This window comes from Rhinolophus hipposideros (genome assembly GCF_964194185.1).
Source record: "Rhinolophus hipposideros genome assembly, chromosome: 7".
Lineage (NCBI taxonomy): Eukaryota > Metazoa > Chordata > Mammalia > Chiroptera > Rhinolophidae > Rhinolophus > Rhinolophus hipposideros.
In genome coordinates, this window is record NC_138053.1 from 71,971,001 (window position 1) to 71,986,876 (window position 15,876).

Consider the following 15,876-nt stretch of genomic DNA (forward strand, 5'->3'; position numbering starts at 1 on the left):
CACACTCTTATCCATGTTTCCTGGACTCTTTATAACAAATACTGCAGAAAATCAGTTGTGATTTAAAAAGAAATGAAGGAAAGACAAGAAAATGCTAAGAATGGTTTTCTTTGGGCACTGAGACTACAGATATTTCAAACTTTCTATTTTACTATATTGTCCAAATTTTCCTTTATGACAATACAGTTTTTGTGTAATAGGGGGAAAACTTTAAAATTTAAAAAATAGATTAGCTATATATGCTTGTACACGATAAAATTCCAACCTCAGAAAAAAAAAATTTCCCTTGATCTTTACCGGCTGAAAGCATGGGATTTTAAAACAGATTGAACTCAGTTCAAGTCCTAGTTTTACCACTAACTAGATATGTGACCTTGGACAAATTTCTTTAATTCTCTAATCCGTAGTTGCCTCATGTATAAAGTGGGGACAAAAAGAGCGTCTCTAAGTGTTGTCAGAACCAAATGAGATAATACAGGTAAAGGGCTTACCTACAGCCTTTCCTAAGTGCTTGGTAAATCTTAGTGGTTTGGGCTAAAGAAACATTCTATGCAGCAAAAACTAGTGAAATATGCCATCTTTAATAGAATATTTTTAACATATTAGCTAATTTCATTTTCTTATCATTTTATACTTAAAAACCACTTTTGCACAGTCTCACTCGGTAATATATACTCTACCTTAATATTATAATACAACTACTTAATGATAAGATCTACCTGCTTGCTGACATTAACACCTTTCCCTGATCGTTTTTTAATAAAACAATACTTGATATAATATTTGGTACAAAAGCATTAAACAGTTACTACTATTACTTTAAGTTAAAAAATACCAGAGCAGGAAAACAAAATTTTAGAGGTTACATGATTTGTTAGTCTTATTTCTGAATCCGAGGGATAGAAATGTTAAAGAACAAACAGGACAAAGATTCAAAGGCCAGTGTAAGAAATTAATTTGGGAATTAACGTTTTAAAATATTCAGTTGCTATACTGAAAAAAAAATAACAAACTAGAATTGGTTATACAGGAAATGTACAAGAAAACACTTAGGGTGGGGGAAAAAGTGGGCCTTTTTTTATGACAGCAAAAAAGCTAAGAATGAACATAAACGAACTAAAAGGAGCACATCTTCACTGTAATCTGTGTGTATGAATTCAAATTTCAGCCACCTCTGGGGCCACAGTAGGCAGGGTAGAAAATAGACATGTTTCTGCACACCCCTCCATGCCTCAGTTTTACTAAGGCCACTCTGCTCTTAGTCGGTTTGTTTGTATTTCCTGGTAATATTTCATTTGCTCAAAAAGATTCTGCAGCTAAAAACCACTGGTCTACAGCTACTGGTTTTTATAACCTTTCACATATGTGCATGTCACACAACAAAACCAACAGCACTCTCAAAATTTAACACTGTACACTTTCTGTACAGCAAAAATTTATTTTGTCTCTTGTATGTAATTTATGTCACACAAAAACAAAATCTTCAAACCAGCCATTTGCCATGTTACATTAAGGACAACAAAATGTGTTTTTACCTTGTGATTTTTGTTTATTGCTCATCTCATTTATATCCAAAGTGAACAGCTGAAACCCAAAGTACAATCTTTGGCCTATTTAGTATGCTGTACCTAAGATACAAAACCTAACAAAACTTTCAGCTTATGTGTCAGGCCATAAAAGGTTTTATTTAAGTTAGTCTTTTTTCATGCACTATTTTGTGTTTTTAAATGTTTTCATTTGTTGGTGCCTCATTCATATTAGCAAATGTTACTACTAACTGTTTTTTGTGCTAAAAATCTAATTCAACCCCATTTAATTTTCATTTTAAAAAATCGAATTCAACTAGCTTTTTAAATGAGCTGATTTCACAAGCATTATCTGATTTCCAGATTTTTCCCACTCTCTAGGCACAGTCAGCAACATACTGCAATCATATCACTATTCCTATCCCTCCCCTGAGGCAGGCATGATTACTCAATCACAGCCACATTCCCCAGAGCAAAATGGGCCTTAGAATTGTTCCCAGTGTAGCACCCCAGGCAATAAAGAGGAAATGCATTACTGCTAGTGGGTAAATGAAGTTTATTGCCATCTTAGCCTTAAAGCAGGAGTGTCAAAACTTTTTTCAACGTTTTTTACCAAGGGCCATATGCGGTAAAAGCCGGGCCACTCACTCAAGGTAAAGTACGTATTGCCTCACCTGGTTTATTTAAGTAAACTAAATATATTTTTGGAATTTGCTGCGGGCCAATTAACAATGGATTGCGGACAGCAGTTGGCCCACAGGCTGCAGTTTTGACACCCCTGCCTTAAAAGAGGACACAGTCAGTCCTCAGTCCTCAGTTATCAATATAGGTTTTGACACCAGATAAAACTTCAAGACATTTTCCCTATTCATTAAATATTTTATGAATTTACCTAAGCAAAACCTAATTAAAATGGTAAATCTGCTAATATGTGTATATTAGACTGAACCATATGAAACTGCCATTATCCAACCATTTTTGACCTATAAAAACAGCAATTAATGTTAACTAAACTTATTGTTTAATCATTTCAGAATATATACACATATCAAATCTTTATATTTATACAATGTTATGTCAATTACATCTCAATAAACACTGGGGGGAAAATAGCAATTTCAACCTAATATATATATATACACACACATATATATGAAATACAGTATATTCCTCATACAAATAATCTGGCAGTCATTTCCTACTACTTCTACCCATAAAGATTAAAAAAGAGCACACAACAGAGTGCAATATGAAGAACTATTTCCTATCTGATGACTATGAAATAATGAGTCTTAAAAATAACTTAAGTGCAAAGTTAAAAGGCTGCAACCGCCAACAATTCTCACAAAATCATTGTAAGAGAGAAGAGCTACAGTGAGCATGTTTCTGCCGTACCATTCATTGTTCTTTTGTTGAACTGAAATAGAAAAGAACCTACCCAGCAATGTTGGCCATAGAGCTTAGTGCGTCATATCCCTGAGCAATGGTGACTCTTGGAACCTGGTCCATCGCCAAAACTGTAGTTTTTCTTTTGGAAAGTTTATTTAGCAAGTCTGGATTTTGAGCTGGATAAATAAAGCTAATCAGTGTTCCAGATGTCTTTAAAAGGTCAGCTTCATGACAGTCTAACGTTGGATTAAGCATGGGGGCTCGCACCTAAGAGAAAAGTCAGGTCACCGATTAAAAATGTAAATTCCTTTACCATATTTTTACATAAACAGGACAATTTAAATAATATGCCACTGTTGAAATAATACTCCAGAAGTAATCTTTCAGCAATAAATTTCTGACTAAAGTCCTAACCAGGTTAAGGCACATAAAGATCTATGCCATCTATCCTCTGATGAGCTATGCACTGACTGGTCTGAGTAAAGTGCACACACAACTGAAAATAATGTCGGGACGGGTTTGACAATCAACTGTAGAACACTGGAAAAAACATGTAAGTTCTATAACAAATCTGTCCTCCCAAAACCTATTACTCTGGTACAATTAAGAGACATTAGAATAAACAGACGGGAAGTTTTTGTTGTGTATTCAAAGATTCCACTTGCTAATTTTGATAAGCACGAACATTTGGAGTGCTGAGAAGAATATTATAAACTAAAATTTCCATGGTTGTATGTATAGATTTACGTCACCTTAAAATTCCAGATGAATATTCACAGATGAACACATAGCAGTAGCCTTGCTGAATTGCTTTTAAGCAAAAAGCTACAATACACTGTTAAGTACCAAGTCAGTCAATAAATACACACTTCACATGCTTTAAAGTTTCAAATGTCCATGTTTTAAAGCCAAATTTTAAAAATTCCGTTCTAAAAGTATTTTAAAATGTGTTTTATATCAAAGTTTAAAGTAGTCTTCAATGAAAGTATATCATTTCATTAGCTCCCAGTTCACAGTAGTGCTTTTAGGCAAGTAAGCACAGAAAAATAACCTCTGGGATTTAAGTTTTAAAAGGAAATACAAATACAAACACTTGGTCAATACTTTCCTTTCACAGCATTTCATCTCAATTTACCTATGAGACACCTTTATCTGTTATTCCCATTTCGGTCGTTAATCTGGTGATGCATGTGATTTTAGGTTCTGGATTTTATTTAAGACTCTCTGATAAGGCCTACCTTTACTCAGTCAGAATTTCTATTAATATAGAGTTAATAAAAATTAGAGGACCACTTTGACTTGATTCTACTGGCCCCTATCGAATGCTCAGCTAAGACTGTCATCATCTGAGTGAGATAAGCCAATAGAATGTTTCCCTGAATGTACTTTTTAGATCATTACCATGTTTCCCCGAAAATAAGACCTAGCCAGACCATCAGCTCTAATGCGCCCTTTGGAGCAAAAATTAATATAAGACCCGGTCTTATTTCAATATAACATAAAACTTGGTCTTATATAATATAATATAATACCGGGTCTTATGTTGATTTTTGCTCCAAAAGACGCATTAGAGCTGATGGTCTGGCTAGGTCTTATTTTCAGGGAAACACGGTAGTTCTTCAGTATATTAATAAGCTTGACTCAAAAAAGGCCCCAAGGTCAAGTAATTTATTAATGCAAGTACATAAGCTTCTATATTACAGAATTTCCCAGTGACTTTAACATGCTCAAACACATTATAAATCTCTAAAAGGAACACAAAGCATTTTGAAAACTTTTGAGCACTTTACTAACCTTTTTTTATGTGACATCTCAAAAGGTTTTGATCCCTAAAACATACATTGGCATAGGTTATACTTATTTTTCTATTTTCACTAACTCTTTCACTCTACCAAGTTATATCACCAAGTATCTGTACACCCAAACACTTTAAAAGCTCTAGCTAAATTATAATTTATCTCCATACCATAAATTTTACTATTAATTTTCTATAGCAAAAAAAATGGTTTTATGTCTTCGCCAAAAACCTCTATTTAAGACCCTATCAAGATATTCAGTGGACTTTGTTTTAAAAAAAAAAAAAAAAACCTATGTAACTGATTCCCGAGAAATTAACACAAGAAAAAGATGATGTCTCCCAAAAGAAGTGAGCTTACTTTAACCTGATAATTATGCTTATACAACCCATACTGCCCTGTCTGCCTTGGTTGCAAAAGGCTTAGGATTTAAGTTAATGTTCAACTCCAGTAATTATCTATGCTAGACTTATGATAGTCTCTCTTCCTTTCCCTACATAATTTTTTACTGGAGATTTATTTCTAAAGTTCTTCAGCATACAGATTTCTATTATATATTAAGACCTTTCATTAAAGTACATAAGGCAAGTAGCCACTCAGCCCAATGCTGCTTTCTCCAGAATAGTTCTGCCCTCTCTAAAAATAGCACTTAGGTCAGTTAAATCACTCTCCTTTGTAGGTATCAAAAGATCATTGTACATTCAGTCCCAGGAGGAGTTGCACGCTTTCTTTCTATTTTAGTAGCAATTAAATACTCAACCTGTGGGTATTTTGGATACATATGAACCATGCAGTACAATTTCCCTAACCAATTAAAACAAATTTCCACATGTGAAAAGGAAGATCTCTTTTTCTCTTCTCATGGTTACACAAAGATCACATGGCCTGAAAAGGTTCTACTGGAATGTGAAGAATATTCACAAAAAGCAATCATTTCTTTGAGGAAAAAAAGCATCGTTTGAAAATAAAAAAAGCTATAACAATGACATTTAACTATTCTATGAAAACATTTTGAAAAGTCATAAACAAGAGGGGGAAAGGAATAATTACTTTGACCACCAAATCAGAAGCCAGCACTTCCTTCGCCCCTTGGATTTGGGCACCTGCTGCTCTGTAGTGATCATCTGAGAACTTGGAAGCTTCGCCAGCACCCGATTCCACAACAACATTAAAACCCTGCTTGACCAAGGCCTGAACACCAGCAGGAGACAATGCCACTCGCTTCTCATTTTGGAAAATCTCCTTGGGGACTCCAACAGTCAGTTGCTTATATGGAATTCCTACAAACAAAGGCAAAAAAGAAAAAAGAACATTTGGTAAAAAAAAAAAAAAAAAAAAGCTTTAATAACAAAGTTCAGATAATGGAAATGGGCCATCTGTTCAAAACATACTGCACATACAAGTTACTGTTCAAAATGATGATTCTGATTCATAATCATAATTCTTGACTATTTTTTGATAGATAAGTTTTTATGCCCACTGTCCTAAAAATTCTAAATATTTTAATTAATCAAATGGCTCTCTTCAAAGCACAGGACTAGCTTAGTTCACTCTTAGGGGAAAAAAAATGCATACCCCATTCTTCAAACTAACCCTCTTGGGTTTATGTTCTCCTTGTCCTTACTTTTAAGCAAGACAGGAGTAATTAGGTGTTTTAAAGAATACCCCTAAAAAAAAAAAAAAAAAAAAAAAAAGAATACCCCTACATTACATACTCTAATAGCCTGCCACACCCAAAGTCCCCTTCCTGGCAATTTGGCCTCATAGATTTCCAAGTATTAAACCTTGAGACCTTACATTCTTGGCCACAACTAATTAAACCAGGGATTAGCAGCAAGGTCAAAAATAAAAATCTACAGGCCAGACATGAGGAAAACCAGCAGCCTATGAGATGAGTTACACAGGAATTTTGCCCAAGGACACTCTATGTTGGCCAGTGACTACCCAACCCAGTCAGGCTCTCTCTCAGGAAGTCTGAATGGGAGACCCACAGAAAGAATAGGACGGAGAAAGGAGCATGGTGCAGCAGCTGTTTGTAAGCATATACAAAAGGTAATCAAAGGGAGATCAGCAAGCCACAGTAATGGAGATGCAAGGAGAAAAGATGAGTCATAGCTATGAAATCCAGAACAGCATTCCACTCCTCCAAGAAGTAGGTGAAGGGTTTCTTGGGCTCTCATACTTCCCAAAATAAGCCCATACAATAAGCCCTCATCACAAAATATAACCCGATGTGAGTCTGTTCATAGCAACCTAAAACATCCTGTTCAATAGAGTTAAAGCATTTAACACAGTACAGACCAGCTTTAGCTAAAGTACATTACTTTCTTCTGTTGTTTTACTCAAAAAGTGGGCATAAACAGGTTTTTTTAATAAAAAGGATCTGCTTCTATATAAGTTTTACTAACGTTTAGAAAATCTACTCTAGCAACATAAACTCTGGATGTACATAATAAAAAAAGAAATAAGATTATCTCTAGAGTAAACTTACTGAGACCTTAGAGAGAGTGCATCAACCTAAAAATGTCGCCTTTGAAAGTCTTAGATCTCACACTACTTAAGCAGTAAAAGTTGACAGTAAGCCAAAAGCAAATATATACTGAATCTTACTCTATACTTGAAGGAGAGGGAGGAAAATGATAGAAAGTTAGCAAATATTTCGGACTGATGTACAAAGTTAAATCACATACACTTAACTGGAGTTCACTTACCTAACAACCTCAGATTATCTGGGCCTACATACCATATGCCAAGGAAAGTTCCAAAGACAAATGAAGTCACATCAAAAGGACTTAGAAGGCCACCTGAAAGGGCTTCCACTAGACAACTCTGAGACAATTTGAGGATCAAAAAAAATAATAATTGGAGTCGACCGGTTAGCTCAGTTGGTTAGAGCAGTGCTCTTAACAACAAGGCTGTCAGCTCGATCCCCACATGGGGCACTGTGAGCTGTGCCCTCCACAACTAGATTGAAACAACTACTTGACTTGGAGATGATGGGTTCTGGAAAAACATACTTAAATACATAAAATGTTTTTTAAAAAAGAAAAGAATAATAATTAATTGCAATGTAGTAAAATACATCCAAGGATGTTAAAATTCATGAGTTCATGATGTCACTCAAAAAATAAATATTTTTTAATAGCTTCATTGGTCACCTTTGGCGGAAGTAATGTGTGGTAGGCAGAATAATGGTCTCTCAAAGATATCCATGTCCTAAGCCTCAGAATTTGTGAATGTGCTACAATACATGGCAAAGACGAATTAAGATTACAGATAGAATTAAGGTTGCTAATCAGATGACCTTGAAATAGGGAGATTATCCTGGATTATCCAGATGGGTCCAACGTAACCACAAATTGTCCTTAAGTGTGAAAGAGGGGGCAGAAGAGTCAGAGTCAAAGAGTAATTTGAAGATGCTATGCTGCTGACTTTGAAGATGAAGAAGGGGCCAGCCATAAGCCAAGAAAGCAGATGGTCTCCAGAAATTGGAAAAGCAAGGAAACAGGTTTTCCCCTAGAGCCTCTGGAAGGAATACGGCTCGGCCAACACCTTGATTTAAGCCTAGTAAGAGCCATTTCACACTCTGACTTCCAGAAGGGTAAGACAATAAATTTGTGTCGTAGGAAGCTAATAAGACTGTAGTCATTTGTTACAGCTGGAATAAATACATAAGGGAACCAAATGATTATTACCAAAAGTAGTAAATAACAGGAAAGAATGAAACATTTTTCCCATATTTCCAGTACATTCTGAGGGTAACTGAATAGAGGGAAAGTTTTTCTTTATAGAAAAATTGTAGCTAATAAATTAAGATAGAATGATAGATGTCACCAATTTAAAACCCCTGAGAATCATGGCTTTAGTTAATGATAATCAAATTGCTTCTATAGCCTTTGAGTGAAAAACTGATGGGAACTTTATAATAGATGGATCACATGGACAACATCTAAACTCACCAATCAATCTTCTTGATATAATGCAATAGATAATACATAGCATCACCTATGAAGTATTCTTGTCAAAAAAAAATTAAACCTGACTCTGACGAAGCCTCTAGATCTAGCTAAATATTACAGAAAATACAAGAGACAGAGAAACTGGTTTAAAAATACCCAGGGAATTCAGCCAGGCAAACCCAGAATGTGAGAAATTCTACACGGCAACAACTAAATTCTTCAACAAATAAATTAAACAGAAAAAAGAGGAGGGGAACATATAGCTCAAAAGAGACCTCAAGACACAGCAAGGAAATACAACACGTGGACCTTGTGTGGATCATTATTTGAACAAAGCAACTGTAAAAAACAAAAAAAGTGGAAAAATTTGAGAAGATACAAATACTGACTGAAATTACTTTTCATGCTGTTCGGTGTGATAATGAAATTGTGGTTTAATTAAGGAAAAAATAGAATCCTTATCTTTTTTTAATTAGTTTCTGTTGATTAGACATTTATACACTTCACAGTGATAACCCCAACAAGCCTACCACCCATCTGACACTTTCCATAGCTATTCCAATATGACTGGTTATATTCCCTATGCTGTACTTTACATCCTATGGCTATATACGGTTTTATTAATTATAGCTGACATTCAATATTACATCAGTTTCAGGTATACAGCACAGTGGTTAGGCATTTATTTATGAAGTGATCCCCCTTTAAGTCTAGAAGCCATCTGATACCACACATAGTTTTCACAACATTATTGACTATCTTCTCCGAATCCTTATCTTTTAAAGATAAAAAACAATTACCTACGAAATAGTCCAGAATCAGAAATTAAACAAAAAGTCTTAAACATAGTCAACATAGTGCCCATGCCTGGTGCCCATGCATTTACTCACAAGGACAACAATCGTGTCCTCAATGTATTTACTTGTACTACACAATTTTATCACACTGGGTAATCTGACTTTCTAGAAAACTTTTTTTAATCTGGAGAAAAAGTTGAGGGCTCTCAGGGGCAGGTACCCTGTCAATACTGACTTGTCACATGAGAAGAAGAAAAGGGGCTGTGGAATCTACTAAAGGCAGACATAAGAACTCAAAAAGCCTAGCAGGTTAGGGGTCCTTAATACACAACAAACAGTCCTACAAACTTACATTTTAAAGGGCATTATACCATGTGGCAAACACTTCTGACTGCCCCTCAAATGTGCATCTTGTTCCTCCCCCTTAGTAACAGAATGCCATTTTTAGTTGAATATATCGTCACCTGGAATAATTGACTAAATGGCTAAGTCTCCCTTATAGCTACATATGACCACCTGTGTGCGTTCTGACCAATGAGGTTTAGACAGAGTTCAAGGGAGTCTATGGGCAAAATGCCTAAAGGGATCTGATTCAGCTTAGAAGGGCCCCTTTCAACCTCTCCTCCTTCTGGCATGTACCTTAGAACAGAGAAGCAAGGGATGCGGGTAGGGGGTGGGGTTCCTAGCAGGGAAGACCTTACAGGCCACTGAAAGATTTCAGCTCTTATTCTATAGGAGCTAGGAAACCAGTGGCAAATTTTGAGATGAGTGACATGATCTTTCATTTTAAAAAGATGATTCTCACTATTGTATACAGAACAGACTGTAGAAGGACAGAGGCAGAAAGCATAAAGATCATTTATAAGACTAATACAGTAGTCCAGGTGACAGATGATGGTGTTTGGACCAGGATAACAGTGGTGATGATGAGAAGAGGACAGATTCTAGACATAAGGTAGAACTGACCTCCACCTACTATGAGGATATAAGATGCCGCCAAGGTTTCGGACCTGAGCAACTAAGAAGCTGCCATTTACTAAATTGAGAAGCATTACTGCAGATTACTTAATACACTTAGTTCCTAATTCTTGAGCATAGATGATCCACATATGGTACAATTCCCCAGTACCGACCAGGAAAGAGAAAATAGTTATTCTGAGCAGTATCTTCCAGGGGACAACTCAACTGGTGTACCACTTTTCTTTTTCTATTATCTTTTATTCTCTATTAGCTCTGATAAACAAGAACTTCTATACATGGAAAATGTTTAAAAAAAGTACTCATTAGCTTTTTTTATTCAAAATAATCACTCACAAGCACCAGGCTGTAAAACTGTGTGGCTTTTCCTTTTATCAATCATCAGGAGATCTATCAGTTCCTATGACTTGAAGGTTTGCTTTACACACATTAAGTGAGACTTTACCTGGTTTTACAGAGGATTTACACCGCAGCGTCTGATGAGTATGAAATGTTCGTAAAAAATCCTTCTTCCCAGGTAGAACCTTACAGGGCCCCAAACTGCTAAGTATAGGACACGAACAGCCAGTCACCACTGTTTTCAGTAGGTTCGCCATGTTCCTAGGAGTTCCCGACTTTCTGAATCCCCAATTTTCTCAAAGGTAAATCACTAAGAGGAAAGAGAATAAAATAGTCATGGGCTGAGAAAAACATACTTTGTCTTTCGAACATCAAAAACATAAAAACATACTAATCCAAAGGGCTTGGAATATAACGGTTATATGTGGGCGTCTACAATAAATTTATTTGCAAAGTCTTTTACCTACAGAAGATGCTTCAAAAGTTTGTTTCCAATTCAGGTATGTAAAACTTGGAATCCATTTTCCCACTTAAATTGTAGTTATAAACTCACTATTGAACTCCAAGCCTAGATCACCTAAGCCCAATTGATCCTTAATGCAGCTGGAAAGTTAAAAAAAAAAGAAATTGCTATACAGTCCTGTCATATCTTACATGAAAGTTAAGTCTGCATGTCCAGCAAAAATTTCACATACTCAAACTTACCCTTGGATTTCCCTTAAACTGTCTAAAATACTATACAGCACAGTAACTTGTTTAGATGCTATGTTGTACAGAAAACACTAACATCCTATTCAGCGTGCCATCCTGTTAGACCCCCGAACTGAGACCTCCACTGCTCTCCGTACCAGATCCCAGGGGCTCATGGAAGGTACCCCACCATCCCCAGGATTCCTAATGTTCTTCCATCCTTCTTTCCTGTCCTTCTAAATTGGGAAGAGGCAGAGGACCTGGAATTCTATCAGTCAGGTATGGCTAATTCCGCCACCTATGCCTTTATACTCTGCCCCATCATGTGTGCCCCCATGGGCCCAGCACCTAATCCCAGCAGACTCCATAAACAATCTTCCAGCCTCCAAAGGAAGAAGGGTCTAGCTCATTTTTAATTTCAGAACTGCCGCCACAACTCCCTGAAGCTACTTCTTGCAAACAGCAGAATACAACACTGGGAATGGAAATCCTCGATCCAGGTAGTGCTGATTCTTAAGATGCCCTTTAATTCAACAACCATGTACGGAGAGCTGCCTCAGAGGCACAGCTGTTAGGAGCATCTGTAGAATCAAATTGGAATAGGTCACACGCTTGGACGTAAAAATCAACAAGTAATAATACTACAAAGCAGAGTAAGGCAAGTCCAAAGTTCTTGGAGGGATCAAAGGAGATCATATCCTGCTACAGGGCTCAAAACAGAAGGGAAAGGCATTTGAGATGGAGAGAGTAATATGAACAAAAGCTAAGGAAGAGGGAGCATGCAAGATGTGTTCAGGCATGCAACCAAAAATGAGTATAAATAATTCTTTGCATTTAAATAGAAGATTTGATGTTTTCAAAGTATTTCCACATGTCATTCCATTTCAGTCCTAAAGCATGCCTGAGTCCCAAAAATACTCTCATTCATTCATGGGTCACTTCCAAGGTTATTCATGGCTGAGAATAGAAAGCAAATGAGTTCAATTTCAGCCACTCATTCAAAACATTCACTGAATCTATGCTAAGAACCAAGGGAGATACAAAGATAAAGATAATTCTTGTCTTGAGGGAGATTTTGTCCTACCATTACCAATGACCTAGCCCTCTCCTAACCTCCCCTTACCCTAGTTTCTCTTCTTGGGTCATCCCAGCTCCCCAACAACCACCATTGTCTTGGCGCTGATGAGGGTTACCCAGCTCTCATCAGCATAAATAAATAAATTAATTAAACAAAGCTAGCTATCATAGCATCTATGTATTGCCTAAGTCTGCCACTCACTCACTGTATGACCTGACCCTGTGCCTCAGTCTGACCATCTATAAAAGAAGCATAGGAAAGCTCATTTTTTAGGCTCTAGAAATGTTAAGATTAGGTGAGATTTTGCAATGCTTTGCAAAGCTGAAGTCCTATGTCTTAGCCAGGAGTCTGGAAAATTTGCTCTGCCTACTCGGAAAATGGTAATTTGATGTTGAGCAGATCCCTAGCATCAGATGTCAACATGGCCAGGGCCTTCAGAGGTGAATTTCTCCCAAAAGTTCCACTTGATCCAAGCTGTGAACGTACAGGACAGTAATCAGGAAGCAGTTTATTGACAAGAGCAGTACCTATCACCAAGCCTCAATCAAATACAAAACATCCTGAAAGATATTCAGAGAATATTTGAACCTATCACAAGCCAGCACTTGTTACCAAAGATAGTATTCCATCTCAATTGTCACATTCTCCCCTATCTTCACTTTAAAGCTTTCTGCTGTTTTACTATCCATGTGCTTCTATGGCTTTGAAACAACAGGGGAAAATTTGACAACTCTAAATTGGAAGAAAAAAAAACACTTGTTTTTTAGTATGGCATTCATACATATGGCATTCATACATGTAAGTTATTTGGGTAACTTTCTCCCCTAAAAGATATTAAAATCTTTGAGGGCAAGCACTTGAGAGGATAACATAGAGACTAATACGGTGAACTGTGTGAGTTGGAAGCCCCTACTCTGCAATGCATTAGTTGTGTGACCTTGGCAAATCAGTCACTTAACTTCTCTGTACCTAATTTCCTCATCTTTAAAATGGAAATAATAATAGCACCTACCTTATAGGATTGTTGTGAGGATTAAATGGATACAATATCTTTACTCCTATTATTACTCACTTTGGTATTACCTCTGGCCCAGTGCTTTGTACAAAATAGTGGAAATGAACAAGTATTTTTTGACTGAAAGAATGAATAACTAGAGCTAGATAACCTGAAGCCTGGGTATCTATGGCACACATACTCCAAGGAGTTTCAGGAAATTTCCTCTAAAAATGAAATGCTGTGTAGCCTTGTGGAAAACTAATTCCATCAGCAAAGGTAAGCAGCCTGGGCACACTTGCTGATAAGAAAGTAATCCTAAACTGTTCATTCAATTAAAAAAAACAGCCAAAGTTTGCAAATAAAAGGGGCGCGACGGAGGAGAGAAGCATTTTAAATAAAAGTAGGCAAGCAAGCCTCACCTTTCCAATAAAGCCTGTCCTACAAGGCTCCTTAAAAAAGGGTCGCTTAAGGACTGCCCTGCATCACAGGGTAAATAAAGGACAGCCCGCAACCGTAAACAAGTCATGCGTTTAAAGCGAGACATACCAACCAAGGACGCAACAACCTACGGAAGCTTAGGCTGGCAGGCAGAGTGACCTTGCCCAAACCCACCGGCACCACCCCTACCTCTGCAACTACACTGCCATCAGCTGGCATCTGCCAGGGACCGCTATTTATAACCTTCCCCGAAAGCCGATTGGAGGAGGCTGCATAATACTCATTCCGCATCCAAAGTTCGAATCCCCCTCTCGCCCCTCCGCTGGCTCCTCCCCCTCGCCAGCCCCGGCCCCCTAGAACCTTACCAGGACCACCACCACAAGCCTGCCCGACATGCACTCACAGATTTGGTTCGCCACGTCCTATGAGTCCAACCAGGTCCCCACCCCGAATCCCCTCATGATTGAAGCATAACTTCGGGGCGTCCCGCCGCCACCTCTCTGGATGCACCCCCTATCGAGAGTCTTCTCGGACCCCTCTTCTTCCCCCCGTACCACTCCCGCCGTACCCCTCAAAGCTCCAAGACCTGTACCTGCACAGCTGCCGCAGGTACCTGCACTCGTTCCCGCTCTCTGCGCAGACCCAGTTCCTGAATCCACGCGCCCACTCCTTTCCACGTCGCCCCAGCAAGAGACAAGAAAGGACCCCGCGCCAGGTCCCTATCGACCCCGCCCCCTTCTCCTTGACAGGTCTCCTTCCCGGCGGGGGCCTGGAATGTCGCCGCAAGCCCTGCGCCCCTTCCCTGCTGCGCCCCAGGCTGCCCTTGCCGGCGCCGCCACGCTCACCTGGGCGGGGAGGCCGGGCTGGACTGGGCTGTGCGCAAGGGGCAACGAGGGGACGCCGCGCTGGCAGACCCGGGTTGGGGCCCCGCGGCACAGCGCCTCCAACCCGGAAGAACAGCCCCAAACCGGCAGCAGCGGCCACGTGATGGCGACGCAGCCCCCACCTCGGCCCGGAGCCCCCTCCTTGCCAGGCCCTTCTTCCCGCCCGGCCCCCTCCGCTCTCCCGCCTGCCCTCTCACGGCACGGCAAAGCGACCTCACGAAATGCCCCCTTAGCGCGCAAAGGCCAGTTACCCTAAGGGGTCCTTCACTCTCCGCGGTGGCAGCCCAAACCTCTTTGTCTCGGGCTGGACCCGCGGCCCCCCGCCCCGCCTCCGCGCTTTCTCTGCGCCCGTCCTTGTCAATCAAACCTGGAGCCAAACCCGGGCCCTGAAGTTTTCAGGGCTACATTTGATCTCTTCCCCTGGAGAGGCAGTTAGAAAGTGTGATTTCTTCTCCTGTCTCCCACCTGATCAAGTAAGAGACTAATATAGCTCCACACTTTGTACCTGACTTTCCTCTAGCTCTCCAGGAAAAATCAGAATTTCTGTAACAGGAGAGGACCAAAAAGAAAGTGGGAAGGAAGGCAGGGGGTGGTGAAGGGCGGGAATGGGGGCGTTGTTTTTCCATTCTTGTGGGAGAGGTGGAGTTAAGTTCCTCAGGAAACGTTATCTAGACCCGAAAATTAACACACATCTGCGTACTCGTCTTCCAATGGCTGGCCCAAAGCCATGTGCTAATGTTAGTATTCATACCCAGTGGCTGGAGAGCGTCCTTGGTGGATGTTAAGTGTCCTGACCAGGCCTAGGCTGATTTCAGCAAAACTATTAAAGGACTCCAAAACATAATGATCTAGTTGTTCTTTGCACATAGTTCCATTAATTAGTATGCAGGTGTCTTCTGATTAAAAGTGGGAGGAATAAAATATAGAGTATAAAATGGCCCCTTTACCCAAAGCTGAATCATCGTGAAGTGTCAGTACAGTCACTGCTTTTTACTTTAAAATGAA

The 15,876-nt window shown here is 39.0% G+C and overlaps 1 protein-coding gene across 13 annotated transcripts in view; it reads right to left on the reverse strand.

The window, feature by feature from the left end:
- Nucleotides 1–15,503, reverse strand: part of NNT (nicotinamide nucleotide transhydrogenase) — a 90,593-nt gene extending 75,090 nt beyond the window's left edge. Inside the window, exons 1-5 of one of the 13 annotated variants that reach the window (XM_081053889.1) lie at nt 15,377–15,407; nt 11,248–11,387; nt 10,891–11,094; nt 5,762–5,991; nt 2,965–3,182 (exon numbers count right to left, since the gene is read on the reverse strand). In XM_081053889.1, coding sequence (XP_080910015.1) covers nt 2,965–3,182; nt 5,762–5,991; nt 10,891–11,041 — 599 coding nt within the window. In that variant the 5' untranslated portion in view covers nt 11,042–11,094; nt 11,248–11,387; nt 15,377–15,407. The other 12 variants (XM_081053888.1, XM_081053890.1, XM_081053887.1 and 9 more) reach the window with 12 other exon arrangements.
- Nucleotides 15,504–15,876: the final 373 nt, after the last annotated feature.